The sequence below is a fragment of the Felis catus genome, chromosome B2, assembly GCF_018350175.1.
Source record: "Felis catus isolate Fca126 chromosome B2, F.catus_Fca126_mat1.0, whole genome shotgun sequence".
In the NCBI taxonomy this organism is placed as follows: domain Eukaryota; kingdom Metazoa; phylum Chordata; class Mammalia; order Carnivora; family Felidae; genus Felis; species Felis catus.
In genome coordinates, this window is record NC_058372.1 from 136,836,877 (window position 1) to 136,855,417 (window position 18,541).

Genomic DNA, 18,541 nt, shown 5'->3' on the forward strand with positions numbered 1-18,541 from the left:
GACTCCTGAGGCTCAGCACAGAGCCTGACACGGGCTTAATCTCATGACCCTGAGGTCATGACCTGAGTCAAAATCAAGAGTTGGATGCTTAACCAACTGAGTCCTAGCCACTCCTTTCTTAATTTTTTGAATGTGAATTTTTCAAGTTCAGTGAGTCCACTAATGTCACCTAGCATCTTTTTTTAATCATGATGAAGACAGAGCATTCTTCCCATGTCACGTGTACACCTCCAGTTTTTACTGGCTAGCCCACTAACAAAAATAATGGACGTTTTGCCATGCCACTTAAAAATTCTGAAATGATAAAACGCAATTCATTGATTTTAACTAATTTTTGTTAGAAGAGTGATTCTTATCCATCTTAGACTATTTCTATAACATTAAGAATTCCATTAAGAACACCCATTAAGGGGCGCCTGGGTGGCTCAGTCGGTTAAGCGTCCGACTTTGGCTCAGGTCATGATCTCACGGTCCGTGGGTTCAAGCCCCACGTCGGGCTCTGTGCTGACCACTCAGAGCCTGGAGCCTGTTTTGGATTCTGTGTCTCCCTCTCTCTGACCCTCCCCCATTCGTGCTCTGTCTCTCTCTGTCTCAAAAATAAATAAATGTTTAAAAATTTTTTTAAAAAAAAGAACACCCATTAAGTTATGTCCCAAATTTGATACTAACTCCTTTATCCAATTTCTTTTTTTTAAGTTTATTTATTTATTTTTGTGAGAGAGAGAGAGCAGGGAAGAGACAGAGACAGAGGGAGAGAGACAGAATGAGTGGGGGAAGGGGCAGAGAGAGAGGGAGAAAGAGAATCCCAAGCAGGCTCCATGCTCAGTGAGGATCCCAATGTGGGGCTTGATCCCACAACCATGAGACCATGACCTGAGCCAACGTCAAGAGTCAAATGCTTAACTGACTTAGCCACACAGGTACCCCTATCCAATTTCTTTCTTTTTTTTTTAATGTTTATTTTTGAGAGACAGTGTGAGCCAGGGAGGGGCAGAGAGAGAGAGAGGGGGAGACACAGAATCCAAAACAGGCTCCAGGCTCTCAGCTGTCAGCACAGAGCCCGACGCGGGGCTCGAACTCACAAACTGTGAGATCATGACCTGAGCTGAAGTTGGACGCTTAACCGACTGAGCCACCCAGGCCCCCCTCCCCTATCCAAGTTCTACATGGTTTCATAGAAATGTTGAATTGGACTAGAACCTAGGTGGCATAGAGTTAAACAGAAAACAATTATTGTGAAAAGTACAGAATAAACTTACTTTGGTGTCAGAGAATAAATGGCAAATTATAAGTATTGATAGTGTGCAAATCAAAAGAAAACAAAATTTTTAAAAATTTTCACAATCAATCTATGAAATAAAGGGATTGGGAAAACTGAGTATCTTCACATCGATCAAATGTGTGATATGTGATTGTGTGTCCACACAGAGGCTATGAAACTTATCGTCCTATTTCCTATCTGGAAATGCAACAAAGTTATCCCGAAGACTGAAGATCAACGTTATTTTTTAAAAGCTCTAGATTATACAGACTTCCTCTTTAATTCATTGTCATTCTAGAATATTCTAGGGGTACTCACCCTCTGAGCTGTACTGCAGACAGCTGAGTAACTGTCCTTAGTGCCCTGCAGGTGAGCGTACACATTTTGTTTTAGTTTTGCTTGAAGGTGGTCTGCACACTGGCTGATCAAATTGTCACCTTTACTTTTAAGGTTGTTCAAACGGTCTTCAAAACCTGCAATTTCTTCCATCATTGCCTGCAAAAATGGAAAAAAATACAGAGTTCTCATAATTTCACCTTCAGTTTTTAAATAACCAATTTATCAAAAAAGTTTAAAATCAATCATTTCACTGTTTAACGATGTTTTTGAAAGACTTTCGCATGTTGCCTTGGTGACCAGATTCACAAACAAACAAACAAAAAATCTGTTTTTAACAATACTCTCATGGGGAGAGGTAATGAGTTTAATAGATTAAGTTATATAGGGATGATGCAGTAACCGTTAAGACGAGAGTGAATTCATGGATGACCTCAGTTATACACTTACAGAGATATCTGTTCCATGGTATTATTATCAGCAAAATGGGTGTCCACACATTTTGCAGCTCTATAAATTATAACTCTGGTATAATTTACATCTAAAATAACCCAATTACTACTTAATCTAATTTACTAATATCTAATTACTAATATATTATCTACGATATAATAACTGACTACCTTATTAGTAATTTATAGTTATATAATACCTAACTTACATTACATAGTATCTATACTAATAAAAATAATACTTACCATGCACCATTTATTAAGTACCTGGTATAGTCTAGGAACTGTATATATTCCTAATAAGTGTATATTATCATCATCATTTTACAGCTAAGGAGATTGAAGCACAGAGAGGTTATATAACATGCTCCAAGTCATAGAATCAGTAAATGGCAGGGCCCCAGGCTCTGGACCCCACTCTTCCTGACTCCAGCTTGTACACACCCCCATCCCCATACGTGGTCTCCAGTGAGCATTTTCACAGATCCCTTACAGAGGGGGAACCAACTTTTTCAAATCAGGTTTTAATTTCCTTACGTCGATACAATACTAGCGACAAGTGGCACATTCCAACACCAGGTTTCCTGGGTTGACACGTCGATATACTTAAGAGAAACTCTAATGGGATCTCAGCAGCCCACAGTCCACCATGTTCTGAACTGGTGCTGGGTTAATGGTTATCGCATACACACCATATCGAAAAGAACCGTTTGTCTTTGAGTTGTTATAGAACCACTGCACCATGAGGTTATTGAGGGCATTTCCTCGGTGCCTGGTAGAATATATTGTGTACTTGCTTTTCTATTCTTATTTGCTACATAAAATTCCCTCCTCAATATAAAGCATCCTGCAGCCTGAAGAGGTTAACTGGCTTTCTTAAGACACACTAGATATTGAGCACATCGTGACTAAAATTCAGTTTCCCATTAAGGTCACCAAAGTTGCTCCATAAAATTGTGACTGCATGACATCTGTCATCTGGCACATATAATTACTACCAATACATAATAATAAAGATCAGAACAGTGCATATCAGTAACCGTGCTTCGTGGTTTACAAAATGCTTTCGTGTACATCATCTCCTGTAACGACCATGACACCACAACAGCTCCGTGACGGGGCTGGTATCTTTATTGCCCTTTAGAGAACAGCAAAAGGAGGAGTCTCAGAGAGGTTAAGTTCCCCTGGCTAGGAAGAACAGAGTCTGGCCAGGATCCAGACACTTTATGATTACTATTCCTGTGCCCTATCTTTGGCCACACTTTTCTAAAATAAAGCTAATATCTTCCTTTGATAAATTACTTTAGAAAGATTAAATTCTTCGGGGGGCTGGGGCGAAACTATTAGCTGGGAAAAACACCACGATGTGTCTAGAAGTTGAAAGCCAGGATTGAACTGTTGTCGCTTCACTTAAATATTGAATTCCACTGTTCTCAGTTATCAGATGTTCTTGAAACTCAGACCTGATTCTTTAAGTACAGTTGTTATGATCCAGAGATGTGTGCTCACGCGCTCTCTCTCTCTCTCTCTCTCTCACACACACACACACACACACACAAGAGCACAGCTGTTAAAGCCACCCTGCATTCTTCAGCGCTTTAGAGACAAGCGTACCTTGTGGTGAGCCAGTTGCTGGGTAATTGTCTCTAGACTGCTTGTCTCCATGAGGTCAGGCGCCACCAGTCTGCCTGACATCTGCAGCAGCCACTTTTCTACTTCTTGGAGCTCACTGTTATAATCTTCATGGTCTTTGACTTTCGTCTCAAGACTGCAGACGTGCTCCTGTAAAGCCAGGCACACATTGGAGATGAACTTCAAGGCAAAAATCTAACTCATGACTGCCTTATATTTTTTAAAACCCAGTGCAACTCATACGGTAAGTACAGTTACATATTTCAAAAAATTACTAGGAGCAGAAAAAACACAAAGAATCATCATACAACTTAAAATCCCCATCTGAGGGGCACCTGAGTGTCTGAGTCAGTTGAGTGTCTGATTCTTGATTTCGGCTCAGGTCATGATCTACGGTTTCTGGGATCAAGCCCTGAGTCGGGCTCTGAGCTGACAGGGCAGAGCCTGCTTGGGATTCTCTCTTTCTCTCTCTTTCTGCCCCTACTCACCCCCCAAAATAAATAAATGAACTTTAAAAATAAATAAAATAAATCCCTATCTGGATAAAAGGAAAAAGCCTGACTCATACGAGCCCTTAATATTCTGAGAAATAAAGTCAAAACTCCTTTTTGGCAAATAAGCACATTTTTACTTATTTTAAAAAAGTTTTTTAAATGTTTATTTATTTTTGAGAGATAGAGAGAGAGAGAGAGAGAGAGAGAGAGAGAGAGAGAGAGGAGATAGAACGAGCAGGGGAGGGGCAGAGAGAGAGGGAGACACAGAATCCAAAGCAGGCTCCAGGTTCCCAGCTGTCAGCACAGAGCCTGACGTGGGGCTCAAACTCACGAACCGCGAAATCATGACCTGAGCTGAAGTTGGACGCTTAACTGACTGAGCCACCCAGGTGCCCCAGTCACATTTTCATTGAATTTCTGGTTTCACCTTACCTTTCCCGCACCACAGAGGTCCTGGTAATCACTTTGAAGTTTATCCATTTTGTCCTTTAAAGTGACATCCTGCACCAACTCCAAGAGAGCTTCACCTTTCTCTCTCACTGATTTTATTGATGGTTCATGGGACAGCACCATTTGTTGAAGTGACTTGAATGACAAAGAAAAAAAAAAAAGCCAGCTCATCTATGTGATCAAAGTAAATATATACATATGTCTGTGCCGTGTGTGAGACTATCTACCTCAAATAAAGATCTCATAGATATTTTTATAAATCAATAAGTGTGAAACATTAGAGAATAATCTTTATGATTAATAAAGTTTTAAAATACAGAATAAAAGTAACACATCACACAGCCATTCACATGTGGAGAGGGATGTATGGAAAAGACGTACCCTTGGCTAAATTTAACATCGTTCATATTTCTGTTTTCCACCTCATTTCTTCCATTGGAGGAAAAAAAAAACTCAATACAAAAGGCAGTGAGGTGTTATCATTTGACTTTGAATTCATGCAATTAATTGCAGCTTGAGCTAGATGTGAAGTTAGAGGGACGGATTCCAGCAACTACATTGCTATAACAGGCTAAACGTGCTATTTAAATATATCAAGAACTCAGTGAGGGGGAGGGAGGAAAACCGGTTGTGATGCTTAGGTGGCATTTTCAAAGGCACACTGTTACCCTTGGCAGAAAAACCCAGGACGGGAATAGACATATGGCTGGAGGATGAAACGCTTCGGGAAGGAAAAACTGTGAGGCAAGCCACCACACTGTAACTCTTAAAAACTGCTGCCAAATAATTTGGGTCAAATGTATTCCACACATATTATTCTACATATAAGCCTCAATGAACTGTTTCAACATTTGAGCAAGTGAAATACCTATATCTATCTATATGTCATGTATAGCTGTATCCATATCACCACTTATTCTTTCAAAAATTAAGTTCTAAAATGTGAAGCTACTGGTGGTTAATTAGAATTTATTTTCTTACAAATGTGGTATCTCATTCTCCATTTACCACAGATCAGCTTATAGGCATTGGGTACCACAACATGAAGGAAAGACTCCATACAAAAGAGATAAAATTCATACGTATGAGGTCCTGATGCTAGGAAGATTTATCTCGGGTACCCATATACCTGAATCAGACTATCAGAAAAGATCGCCATTTACTGATACAATCTGAGTATCAAGCAGGTATGATTCCTGAATGGAGGACTAAGCCTGATGTAGCACATCTAGCCAAATAAATCTACATCACTCACTGCCAGTAGAACAGACATGTTAAGGACATTTTCCAGCACCCACGAAGGGTGACACACACCAGGAATCATGTTCCTCCACCCAGTCCTACAGGCGTGACCTCCCCGAGCATTTGTCGATGAGGAACGACATCCTACCTTATATTTAGATAACTGAGCTTTTTTCTCATATAATTCCATTTTGGGTTCTTCAGGAGTGTGTAGAATTTCTTGGTATTCTGATATCCACTGAGTTAGTGCTTTGTATTTATCCGAGAACTCCTTTGCTAACAGAAGGCCTTTTTCCAGAGTCATGTGCTCTTTCCGGACGGTGCTGGTCAGTTCCTTCAACTGCTCCACATGCTCATGGATGTCTTTCCTTAACATCTCTGCCTCGCCATCCTCCAAGTATTTAAGAGCCCTCTCTCCTTTCTCTCGGGCTGATTTCAGCAAACTGTGGCCTTTGTCCATGTCTTTTAGCAAACCCTGAGGAAGAGAGGGAGCAGGAAGCAAATAGAGAGTTAGCATTATTTCTTTCCTTTTAAAGAAAAGGCTTTCAAGTTCCATTCTCGAGTTTCCCCTTAAAATACACTGCTGAAGTTTTGTAACCTGATGTGACCTGCCAGGAATCAGAGTCCTCTTTTCCTTACTTCAATATAGGTTTTAACAAGTCTTGAACAATATATTATTTCCAAATCAGAGACTTAAAGCAACAACAACAAAAACAAAAACCTGATCTTCTTCTCATCTTCAGTAGTATTCCTAAAGATCTGAGTAAAAACTCTTTTGTTAATACTTGGTGCCATGAATTTGAGATAATTTTTTTTTAATTAAGCTTCAAACTGGAATTCAGACGTGAGCAACAAAGTCTGAGTCATTCAGGTGAAATCACATCACAAATCAACGAAAGCCAACTTTTGGCCTTACAGAGATTACAACATAATATTTGGAGGGAAGCGTGAGCCACAGACCATCACTCCTCCTGGGGAACAGGATGAGCACACATGCTCCCAATACCTGTGCGGGGGAAAGGGCCAACAGGGTGCAAAAACAGAGGTTGGGAGACAAGTCCAACGTATGCCCGCCTACCTCCAACGTCTTCATTTTTTTCCCCATCGTCGCTTTATCTACTCTGTCAATTTTGGTGGCCACGTTCTTGAAGTTTTTATGAGTAGAGCTGTACCAATCAGAATAGGAACTTAGGGATAATTCTGATTCCTCCAAACTCTGGATCTCTTCCTCCAGGAATTGTATCTGTTCCTTTAAAAGGAAAAACAGAATTGGACAGGAAATTAGAGACCTGTACCAGGGCCTTTCTTGATAAATGTGTGTCTTCACCAGAAGTTGAAGGAAGGGAGAACATTTCTGCTTGTGGAATGTGCTGGCCGGTCGTGAGCAGCTGGTGGTGCACTCACCAGCACTTGGAGAAGAAGGGCCTGGTATCTGGAAGCGAGCTGGGTGGCCTGACAGCCCATGCTGCTGCTCACATGGTTCTCGTCCAGCATCTCCTGAGCTCTGGCGCCCACATCCTCAACTTCATCTTTGTACGCGATGACTTCCTCGTGCCACTTCTGAAACGATGTAAATGTTGCAGGAACCGGGTCAATCTTAGGCATTAGGGTGCAAGACAAATGTATGTATCTTCATAATAGGAAATGATGTCAGTGTATGTTCAGAATATATTTATTCTGCGACACAACTTTGAAAATATACTATATGTCCCTTATGAAAAATAATATAAAAACTATACCCTTCTTATTCGGGCACTTTTCTGTATATGTTACACTTCAGTATAAGAAAAAAATATATATAAAATCATCACTAATATATAAAATGATTCTAGTGTATGTTTAGAATATATTTATTCTGATATAATTTTGAAAATGTGTCATATATAACCTTCATGAAAAATTGTATTATAATAGCACGATAAAAACCATACTCTTTATGAGTTTGAATACTTTATGTATTAGACTGGCTCAAAACTTTTTTTTTTTAACTTTTTTTAACGTTTATTTATTTTTGATACAGAGAGAGACAGAGCATGAACGGGGGAGAGTCAGAAAGAGAGGGAGACACAGAATCGGAAGCAGGCTCCAGGCTCTGAGCCATCAGCCCAGAGCCCGACGCGGGGCTCGAACTCGCGGGGCTCGAACTCACGGCCCGCGAGATCGTGACCTGAGCTGAAGTCGGATGCTTAACTGACTGAGCCACCCAGGCGCCCCAAAACTTTTTTTTTTTAAAAAGACAGAGTCACATATATTTTTATGTCTTCTGTTGTCTGTTCTGTTGTAGATAAATTTTAAACTGGATGAATAACGATAAGAAATTCCAAAGGCCTAAGTATTATTTTGATCATGCCTACTGAATTTGCATAAAAGTTAGAATAAAACTAATTATCAAGTATTATTTCAATGCACTACATTAGAGCAATTTCAAATCATAGCCATAAACTTAAATGATTTCAATACTATCATTCATATATCTTGACGAAGCAAGGTAATAGGGTATGGGAAGAAAATACAAACTATTTCATTAAATTATATTTTATTAAAGACTAATTTAGGATTCTATTGAGCATTTGCTGTTAGAAAAATGTTCCATAAAGTAATCCATTTTTGTAAGCAGAAAGAGATTTTGCAAAATTTAAACCTTGGACAAAAGTTACTGAATATTTTAAAGAAACACACTATGCAAGGTCATTGCTACTTTGACAAAGACCAAGAACTGATAGACTTTGTACCTTCATCTGATGTAACTGTATCTCCTTGGCTGCCCGGTTAGACTGACGTCCAGCCCTGAGACTCACTTTGTCCTCCAGTGTTTTGAGCCACTCGTCTACCTGCTGATACTTTTGTTCCATCAGCCTCAGTTTGTTGACCACATTGTTGAACTGAGTCCGCGTCTCAGACAGTCTCTGCTGGTAAGCCTGCCAGTCTTGCCGGAGGGATTCTAAAGCCCGGTCTTCTGTCTGAGGGATGCCGGATGGGATCACTTCCTCTCTGGTGTGTAGCACCGAATTCAACAGCACCTGCCCCTCGGCGCAGTGCACCTGTAGCTCCTGTGGGGGAAACGTGTGGCTGTCACATCTCATTCATATTTTACACCTGCACAAGTTATCATGTCTCACCGAAGTCAACAGTGCCAGCTTGAACTTCACATTAGAAAATCATTATTTTATTCTCGATCTTATAAGAAATGTGCACCTAACACTGAACATCATTTCTCAAGTCAGAAGACTCAGAAGTATTTCCAGTAAAATAATCCTAATGCACAAATACACAAATTTACACACACGTATACTCCAACATTTGTCTTCACCATCTTAGAAAGTTTCTGAAATTTGGCTTTTCAGCTTTCAGGCAAAAATACCTGTGATTAAAGCGGTTTTATTTAAAAGAATAACCAAATCTTCTTATGGCTCATAAACTACAAAAAGGCCTAAGGCTTCTTGCTTTGACATCAATGGGGTCAGTCTATACTGTGGCTGAGAAAGGAACCATGCACCCTTTGTTTTGCTAGGAGAGATCCTTTGCCAGTGCTGTTCTAGGGAACGTGATGGTCAAGAGAAGTTGGATCTGGAGAGTACAGGGCATACAAATCTGGGAGGCCAATCTTCATAACTGCCTCGTAGCTGCTCGCAGGTACAAAATACCTTTTCTTCCACCAGAGCATAAGCCCCAAATATTTACCCTACAAATTTGGTATGAACCAAGCCTTAAAGAGCAAACACTACTTTTTATAGAAAGAAAACCTCATCTCCTTAAGGAGGTTCGCAAAAGAATGTTATATACTTGTATTTCTAATGTATAAGGAATCTATACGTTACTTGATCTGATCATCTAAAATTGAAAGGAACCCAGTGAAATCGCATTAAGAATGTTAGAAGTACCAACATTTTTAGTTAAAATACAGTAGTATTTTTTAAATCTTCAATATAAGTTCAAGCCATTTGAAATTGCGCTGACCATCTTTTTAATCTACAAAGATAGCCATGTCATATGGTTCAAACAAATGGATACTTTTTTTCTTAGCTATGATGCCACTCTAAGAATGTTGTAATGTGAATGTTTTATAAGTGGAAAAGAACAAGATATATGGTGAAATACTAATCAAAATGTCCACCAACAGAAATTTTATTCCAAAATTCATAGTTTTTTTAAAAACTTAACTTTGTATAATACTTTCTCTTAACTGAGGATTGGCAAACTTTTTTTTTTTTTATAAAGAACACAATAGTAAACATTTAGGCTTTGCAGGCCATACAGTCTCTGCTGTAACTACTTACCTCTGCCACTGCAGCACAAAAGTATCCATAAATGATACATAAGTGAATGGGTAAGGGTATGTTCCAGTAAAACTTTATTTAAAATGTAAGTATCACGGCCATAGGTTGTAGCTTACTGGTCCTTGCCCTAAATTTATTAATCTTCCCACTATATCACTTTTTCCATATTTTATAACAGTTTTATTTATCATACGAATCATCACTATGTTGGGTAAATTCTTATATATCCCATGTTTCAAGTATTTATTCTGAAGGAAAAATACGGTTCAATATTTTACAAATCCATATGTGCGATGACCCATGTGAAGCCTTCAGTTTATAGAAAATAACTTGTAAATGTGGCCCAGACAGCTGGCCACACCACCATGCGTACTGTAGGACCTCAGGACGCTGAGGAAGTTCTGCCATGCAGATGAAATATCACGGTTCTCCATCAGCTGTTTCCACCACTAACATCTCTTCTCCTTTTTAAGATTTGTGGCAACTCGAAATAAGACAACATAAAAACCAACATGTGGAGTGATAACAGGTACCCAGTTCAGGCTGCGCTACCACTGACTGAAGTGAAACATTTTCTTCCAAACAGAACAAGAGAAACATCTGCTGGTGACAAGTGACTTATTTGTCCCAGGTCCCAAACAGAAGGCTAGAGAGCTTGGTGTGTGCTTGCCAAGAATTTGAAGTGAAGTGCTGACAGGGGTCATTTAGCAAAAACAAAGCCAACCCCACTAGAGGAAATGACAACGGCTACACGTGGCAGACCAGAGTACTTACTATTTTGAAAGAGAATCGATTAGATCCTTAAATAAGCTAATGAAATTAGGACCCTTTTAACGTCTCCCTCATAGGTATTTCATGAGTGGAGCATCATTTAAATGAGTTTTGCTCCCATCTCATTTAACCCTTCCTTCGGACAGCTCTGTGGAGGACCCTGAATGGGAGAGGTTCTCTCTTGCCCCAAGTCATCCAGTGTGAGGTCCCACACCAAGGATTAGAGTCCAAACTTTCTAATCTCAGACTTGTGCTCCTGCCATTATACACTCCCCAGGACTTAAGTGAAATAGCCAGAAATTTTACATGCCAGTGATAACCTCCGAGACCCTGTTGTTTTCCCTTTGTGCAACTATAGGTACCTCTTGCCCAATCTGGAACCGGTTCAGGGTTCCAGAGCTGATAGCCACCAGGGCTGATACTATGTCAATAAATTCCAACACACAGCTGGTGGCACATGCATTTGTCTCACCGGCCTTTCTCCATTCTCTACTCTGTGTGCCTCCTGGTCCCTTCTAGGGCCACCTCCTAACCCCTCCCTATCTCTCTAGGTAAAATTGCGGGGCTCTCTTTGATGTTCCTATAAGATCCCTTGAACCAGTCTATTCTTTATGACATTGTTCATTTTTCATTTCATGATTCACTATTTCTCACTAAAGTGCAAGTTCCTTGAGGGCAGGAATCATATTTTAATCATCTTTATGTGCAGTAGCTAGGAAAGCATCTGCACAGCATTAGGTATTCAATAGATGCTGACCGAGTAAATAAGTAAATGAGTTAGGGCCACTTTCCCCACTAGGTCTTTCATCTCGCCCTGCACTGCAGCCTGCCTGCCTGAGCTAATTCTCCTTCAGCAGTGTGGGAGCTTTCGGCTGAAACTAGATGGTGCCATCAGTTTGACTTCGAGGAATGTCATGTTCTACCGACTCCTGCTGCCAGGCTCCAGTTACAATTCATCCTTTAGGGAGCAACAGGCAGGTGGGCCAGTCAACACCATCAACTAGACCATTAGCCATTGCTGACAGCGGCCACCTTAGTAGCTGACCAGATTCCTCAAGTCCCAGTCCTGCTCTAAATTGTCCACCTGAGGATCTCAAATAGCATATACGACTGAGATCCCAGAATGCTGTAACTCAGGATCTCCCTTAATGGCTATCAGTTCTTTACAGGATTCAAGGTCCTATTAACTTCCCATTGCTTAAAATAATAATTCCATATTCAGGATGAAAATTCCTGTAAGATGAAGTAGACTTTACCTGAAGATCCCGCAATGTTGTCTCATGAGTGTGAGCATCACCTTCAAGAACTGAATACCGGTCAAGCTTTTCTTGTTCTTGTCCCAGCCAAACTTCAAATGCCTGTAGGTCTCTCTGATACTCTTGGTGCAGGCGAACTAGTTTTTCCGACTTGGTTACTGCTTCCTGTGATGAGCATTTAAGATGGTTAAGATAGGAATACATCACCACATGCAGTGTTGACGTAGTATAAGAATTCACTTTTGGAATTTCAGGAAGACATGATTATTAAATCACTGGCATACGATTTCCTAGAAGAATGAAACTTTAGCTTTAAGTAAAAAATACAAACACATAATATCAGGATGAAAAGGGGTCTTGAGGATTATTTAGTGGAATTAACTATCGATCTCTGAATTCCTTATGAAATGCAACATGGGTTTGCCAAACAATGAATGAATCTTACTTGTCATAAGAAGACACTTTTGCTAATGAAGAAAACTGAAATTCTTATATTGTGCCTTAAGTGAGGATTGGGACGCGTGTGGATTTAATTTTCCATGTTCTTTGTCTAATGAAGTAAGATGTGCTTAAAAGTTATTATTTTCTTTGTGAGACCTAAATGCAGAACGATAAATATTACTGGTGATTATTTACTGCTTCAGAAGACTCTCATCACCAGACATATGAAAACACTTATAAATCTTTATTGTGATGCTATCCAAATTTTTTCTTAAGTTGGTTAATTGCTGGGAATTTTTATCGAGAATCATTTTCCTTCTTCAACTTTCATGTACTAACACCAAATGACGGTTTTTGTTGGTTTCTGCCAATGTTCAAAGTACTAACATTCATTTGTTCTTTGTGCTTTCACAAAGCATCATTCCAGAAAGTAAAGGAGTCTCTAAGTAGGCATAGGTCTAAACCCTCCTATTTCAGTGCACCTGCGTGGAACACGGGTAGCAATACCTTGGCCCTCTCTGTGATTGCTCTGTATCGCTCCTGAAGATCCTGGAACTCTAACTGGGTGACATAGTGCTCTGTCATGCCAGCCCCTTTGAGTTCAATGGCCTCCAGCAAGCTGCTGTAACTCAGCACTTCTTCACTTAGTAACTAGAGAACATTTAAAGGAAAAGAAAGAGTTACCAAGTATACCGACACATCAGTAACACTGCTGAAATTAAGACAATTTAACTGTGTTGTTGACAAGTAACCTCAGGTTTTCTATCTACAGACAGGTAGCTCGATAGGTCCATCCGTCTATACGTGTGTATAAAGCGTGTGTGTAAGTATATTTGATATCTGGCTCAGAACTCGCTCTGAGAGATTGATCCCAATCGACTTTGGCATCTTAAACTTGATTTGTCCAAAAATGGTCTCCTGATCTCCACTCCATTCCCATACCTTCCCAAGCCCCACCAACCCCCAAATCCCCTTCTCCTTGAGTCTTCTCTCAGATAGTAAATGCCACCACATCCCATCCAGATGGCCATCTCAGACCACTGGAAGTCACCCTTTCTCCCTCCCTGCTCTGTCATGCCATCTATGAGGAGATCCTGTTAGTTCTGTCTCCACGTTATATCCTGATATTTGTCCTCAAGTCTCCTGCAAACACTCTAGCCCATGCTGCTACAATCTTTTACTGGACTCGTGCAATATCCCGCTGGGCAAATTCCCCGCCACCAATTCTTGCTCCGTTCCTTTTTCATACTCCACACAGCAGCCTGAGTGATAGAAGATTTTAAGCCTATAAATGGAGTCCTGTCACTCCTTAGCTTAAATCTTCGACTATCTTCCCGCTGCTGTCAGGATCAAGTGCAAACCATCAGGCTAGCCCACATGGCAATGTGTGGATGGGTCCCTGCTCCTCTACCAGCTCACGTAACAGCACTCACCCTGTTTATCCTCTGTTCCGGCAACATGTGGCCTTTCTTTTAGTTCCTCTGTTGAGCCAGATTCTCTCCCCCTCAGGGCCTGAGGATGTGCTGATTATTCTACCTGGACTGCTCTTGTCCCACCTCCTCCCCAGACTGATTTCTCTGCACTACATTCCTTCTGGCATCGTCTACAAGCCTGCTGTTTCAAAGAGGACTTTTCTGTCCCTCCTTCCACTCCAAACAATCCACGTTAGCTCCGTGCAGATGACTCTTTCACAGCGTGCCACTTTTTTTTCATGTGCTCATCATCAGTTCTAACTGTGTATTTATTCACGCACTCGGGTGGGTGTACGCATTCCCACCAGAACGCAGTGCTTCTCTGTTGTATTTACCTAGAATCGAGCACAATGCCAGGGTGCAGCAAATTCTCAACAAATATTTATTGAATAAGTGAATAATTTAATTAGCCAATAAATCATTAGAATAATATTATGAGGTAGATAATTATGATTATATTTGATTATATTAATTTTCGGATGCATAAATGAGACTCTAAAATGTTAACTGATCTGGCATAAATCACATAGGCCATTTAGTCATTCAGATGACTTTTATTAAGCATTTGCTCTGTGTCAGCCACAGAGCCCAATGCATAGGATGTAAAGAAATATTAAGCACCTTTAGCCACTGAGGGAGAGCGGGATATAATCATATATTTTGTACCAGTGATAAAAAGATATGAACAACAGAGGATAGGAGAACTAAGTAAGCTTAGGTTGGTGAAGGTATCACAACAAAACAACTTGTTTTAATTCAGAAAGTGGAGTGGAAGGTTGCTGGTGGCTGAGGCCGAGCTAGATCATTCCTGCAGAGGCATGGAATCTCTTCCGTCTAATGTGGCCTTTTCAGGAAGTAGAAGTACATGGGTGCAAGGAGGGTGGGGGAGCGAAGGAAATGAGGGTGACGAAGGAGATTATTAAAATTCTTACAAAGCAGATGAGGAAGATCGGTCAGAGACTACAGACAATGGGACAATGGGGCTCCCAGGCAGGAAAGTGAGACATTCACCTTTGTCTGAAGGTAACAGGAGATGGAGACAAGAGACAAAAGGAGCAATTAGAAATCTGTCGCAATTGAGGAAAAGAAGGATAGACTGTGGTCAGGAGACACTTCTGGGAGAAAACCAGCAGGATCGAATGCCTCTTTCAAAGTGGGGTGAGGAAGCAGGAGCTGGGGATGATGAAGTTTCCGGTTCAAGATACTCAGCAAGGGGTGACACAAATGAACTGAGACTGAGAATATCAGGATGTGAAGGATTTGGGGGTAGAAGGAAGAAGTACTGCTTAGGACATAGATAAGGTTGAGGTGGAACAGGTCATCCAATAAATATGCCCTGGAATAAGGATATAAATCAAAGGGCTCCAAAATTTTATGTCTGAATACCACTATTAATAAAAAGATTTGGGGCGCCTGGGTGGCTCGGTCGGCTGAGCAACCGACTGTGGCTCAGGTCACGACCTCACGGCTTTGGGTTCAAGCCCCACATTGGGCTCTGTGCTGACAGCTCAGAGCCTATGCCTACTTTGGATTCTGTTTCTCCTTCTCTCTCTGCCCCTCCCCGCTGGTATGCATGCACTCTCTTGTGCGCGCTCTCTCTCTCAAAAGTAAATAAGTAAACATTTAAAAATAAATAAATGAATAGGGGCGCCTGGGTGGCTCAGTCGGTTAAGCGTCTGACTTCAGCTCAGGTCATGATCTCACAGCTCATGAGTTCCAGCCCCACTTCGGGCTCTGTGCTGACAGCTCAGAGCCTGGAGCCTGCTTCAGATTCTGTGTCTCCCTCTCTCTCTGCCCCTAACCCACTCACAATCTGTCTCTGTCTCTCTGAGAAATAAACATTAAAAAAATTTTTTTAATAAAATAAATAAATGAATAAAATAAAAAAGGTTTAAGAACATATCCCCAATATCTATCTTCTGTCTACCTATCTAAAAAATGTGTAGCACCTCACTAATATAAGCATCAGAAAAATGTATGACAGTAGAAATACAAAAGATGTGATAAGAAGAAATCATTTTTACTTCCTAATGATGAGCAGGCTAAAGATAAGATATTGCAAGTTGCCAAATTTTAAATGTATCATGAAACATGGATATCTGAAGTTTTCCTGGAAGAGAAAATTTTCACTCACTAGTAAAATAGCCACAAACAAAAGTCTGGTTTAAGAAGCCATTAGAAATTATAGTAAAGCCCCAAATACAGTTTACCTATGTACACAGCGCTAGCATGCAGCTAATCATATTTTTACGTAACTAAGGCATTCTGAAAACGCCTGTTGGAGGACAAATGGAGTCTGAAATCCAGCTCCCACCTTGGCTTTTCCCAGAGAGGCTGTTTTCTCCCGCAGTTCTGCATACTGCCTTTCAGATTCATTTAGGCTCGCTTCCACACTGTCCATCCAACTGGAAAACTGTCGAACATCATCCTGATAACTTGTCCACTTAGAAAGAGCTCCTTCAAGTTGACTGAAAGGTATTCGAAAGGACAACAATCTACATTGAGAAGCCACATAAATCCAATCTGCCCGATCTCTATCTGCTCTGCTCTGTCCACCCGACCAGCAGGGAGCCCACAGATCAGGACAGGCAGGAGCTGGCTCGGGATGGGTGGAAAGGCAAGGGCTGATCAAATCTGAGTCTGGGTCCCCGGCAAGCATAACCTCAGGAAGCAAGGGACAGTTAAGTCCAGGCTGATAGGTGGAAAAGTGGGACTGGACATAAAACTTGGAATCAGTAAGCAGGTCATGGGAGACCCTGGGAGAGGCTTGAGGGCCAAACTGGGAGAGATCCCTTGTGGGAAGCTTTTCCGGAGTCAAGACTCTAGGGAGGAAGAGGACCAATACTTAACTCCGTCAAGTTGAGCAGGACGTCCAGAGGAGAGAAAAAAAAAGGAATTAATAAAAGAAGGAAGGAAGAAGCAAATAAGAAAAAGCACAGTAACTATCTTGCATGAGATTTAAAAATCAGAAAATCATGGGGTGCCTGGCAGGCTCAGTCAGTCAAGCATCTGACTCCTGATTTTGGCTCAGGCCAATGATCTCACAGTTCATGAGTTCGAGCCCCTTGTTTAGCTCTGCACTGACAGTGCAGAGCCTGCTTGGGATTCTGTCTCTCTCCCTCTCTTTGTCCCTCCCCGACTTATGCTTTCTCTCTCTCTCTCTCTCTCTCTCTCTCTCTCTCTCTCTCTGTCTGTCAAAATAAATTAAATAAAAGAATATAAAAATAAAAATCAGGGGCGCCTGGGTGGCTCAGTCGGTTGAGCGTCTGACTTCGGCTCAGGTCATGATCTCACGTGAGTTCGAGGCCCGCGTCGGGCTCTGTGCTGACAGCTGGGAGCCTGGAGCCTGCTTTGGATTCTGTGTCTTCCTCTCTCTCTCTCTGACCCTCCCCCGTTCGTGCTCTGTCTCTCTCTGTCTCAAAAATGGATGAACATTAAAAAAAAAATTAAAAAATAAAAATCAGAAAATCACAATGGAAAAATAGGGTAACGTTTTCTGAACTGGTCTAATCTGATTATTTCTCTTACAGGTAAATTAAGCACTCCTTCTCTCAATTACTGATGTTATGTTTTCAACGCCATTAATCATTTGTGCCTAATTTAACTACCACGCTTTGGGTTATTTTGTAGCAGACACTCGGAGCTCCACCCGTATTTACCCTCCTACCACACCACGGCAGCGTGCTGCCCCCTGAGGACCAGCGTCACCTCCTCCTGGGCGGGAGGGCATTCTCTGGTCCCTGGAGCTCGCTCAGCTGGAGGGCAATGTAGGTGAGAAGTGCCTGGGATTGTTGCCCCCCCTGGGAGTAGCCCTCAACTGCCCTCCTGACTCATGGAAGTTTGTTTACAAACATTCTAGTTCTGTCCTCAGTGGGTGACTCTGAGCCACTTGTTCTGTGCTGGCTCCAGGCACTGCCCAGCGGATCAAGTTCCAGCTGTCCCCTGCGCTCACTGCGGGAACCGCCTTGAGAATATCCCCTTTATCAGCTGCTCTTCCCTTCTCATCTCTCCCTCCCATCCCCTCCTGGTGTTTCCTGGGGTTACCTCCCAAATCAACTACTTGCTTTAAATAATGTATCTTTAGAGGCCCCTGTGTGGCTCAGTTGACTGAGCCTCGAGCCTCTGACTTCGGCTCAGATCATCATCTCACGTTTGTGACTTCGAGCCCCGAGTCAGACTCTCTGCTGTCAGCGCAGAGCCTGTTTCAGGACTTCTGTCCCCCTCTCTCTCTGCCACGCAAAGATAGATAAATAGATGATAGATAGATAGATAGATAAACTCTCTCTCTCTCATAAATAAATGTTTAAAAATTATAAATAATATATCTTTACATGATGACACATTTGTTTATCTTTTATCTTGTGAAGCAGTGAACAATAACAAAAAGAAATATGTAGTTATATTAAAGTGTAGGCATGGTATTGCAGGCCAACCTAAACGCAATATTGTACTTACAA

At 41.3% G+C, this 18,541-nt stretch overlaps 1 protein-coding gene across 22 annotated transcripts in view; it reads right to left on the reverse strand.

Moving 5' to 3' along the window:
• The window catches only part of SYNE1 (spectrin repeat containing nuclear envelope protein 1), a 475,092-nt gene that overhangs the window by 203,548 nt on the left and 253,003 nt on the right, over positions 1 to 18,541 (reverse strand). For all 22 annotated transcript variants that reach the window (XM_045058235.1, XM_045058234.1, XM_045058221.1 and 19 more), the window contains 10 exons: positions 16,399 to 16,552; positions 13,120 to 13,263; positions 12,172 to 12,336; positions 8,600 to 8,917; positions 7,272 to 7,427; positions 6,946 to 7,116; positions 6,016 to 6,342; positions 4,608 to 4,760; positions 3,664 to 3,831; positions 1,580 to 1,756 (listed from right to left, as the gene is read on the reverse strand). In XM_045058235.1, the coding sequence (XP_044914170.1) occupies positions 1,580 to 1,756; positions 3,664 to 3,831; positions 4,608 to 4,760; positions 6,016 to 6,342; positions 6,946 to 7,116; positions 7,272 to 7,427; positions 8,600 to 8,917; positions 12,172 to 12,336; positions 13,120 to 13,263; positions 16,399 to 16,552 (1,933 nt within the window). The remainder of the gene's footprint in view (positions 1 to 1,579; positions 1,757 to 3,663; positions 3,832 to 4,607; positions 4,761 to 6,015; positions 6,343 to 6,945; positions 7,117 to 7,271; positions 7,428 to 8,599; positions 8,918 to 12,171; positions 12,337 to 13,119; positions 13,264 to 16,398; positions 16,553 to 18,541) is intronic.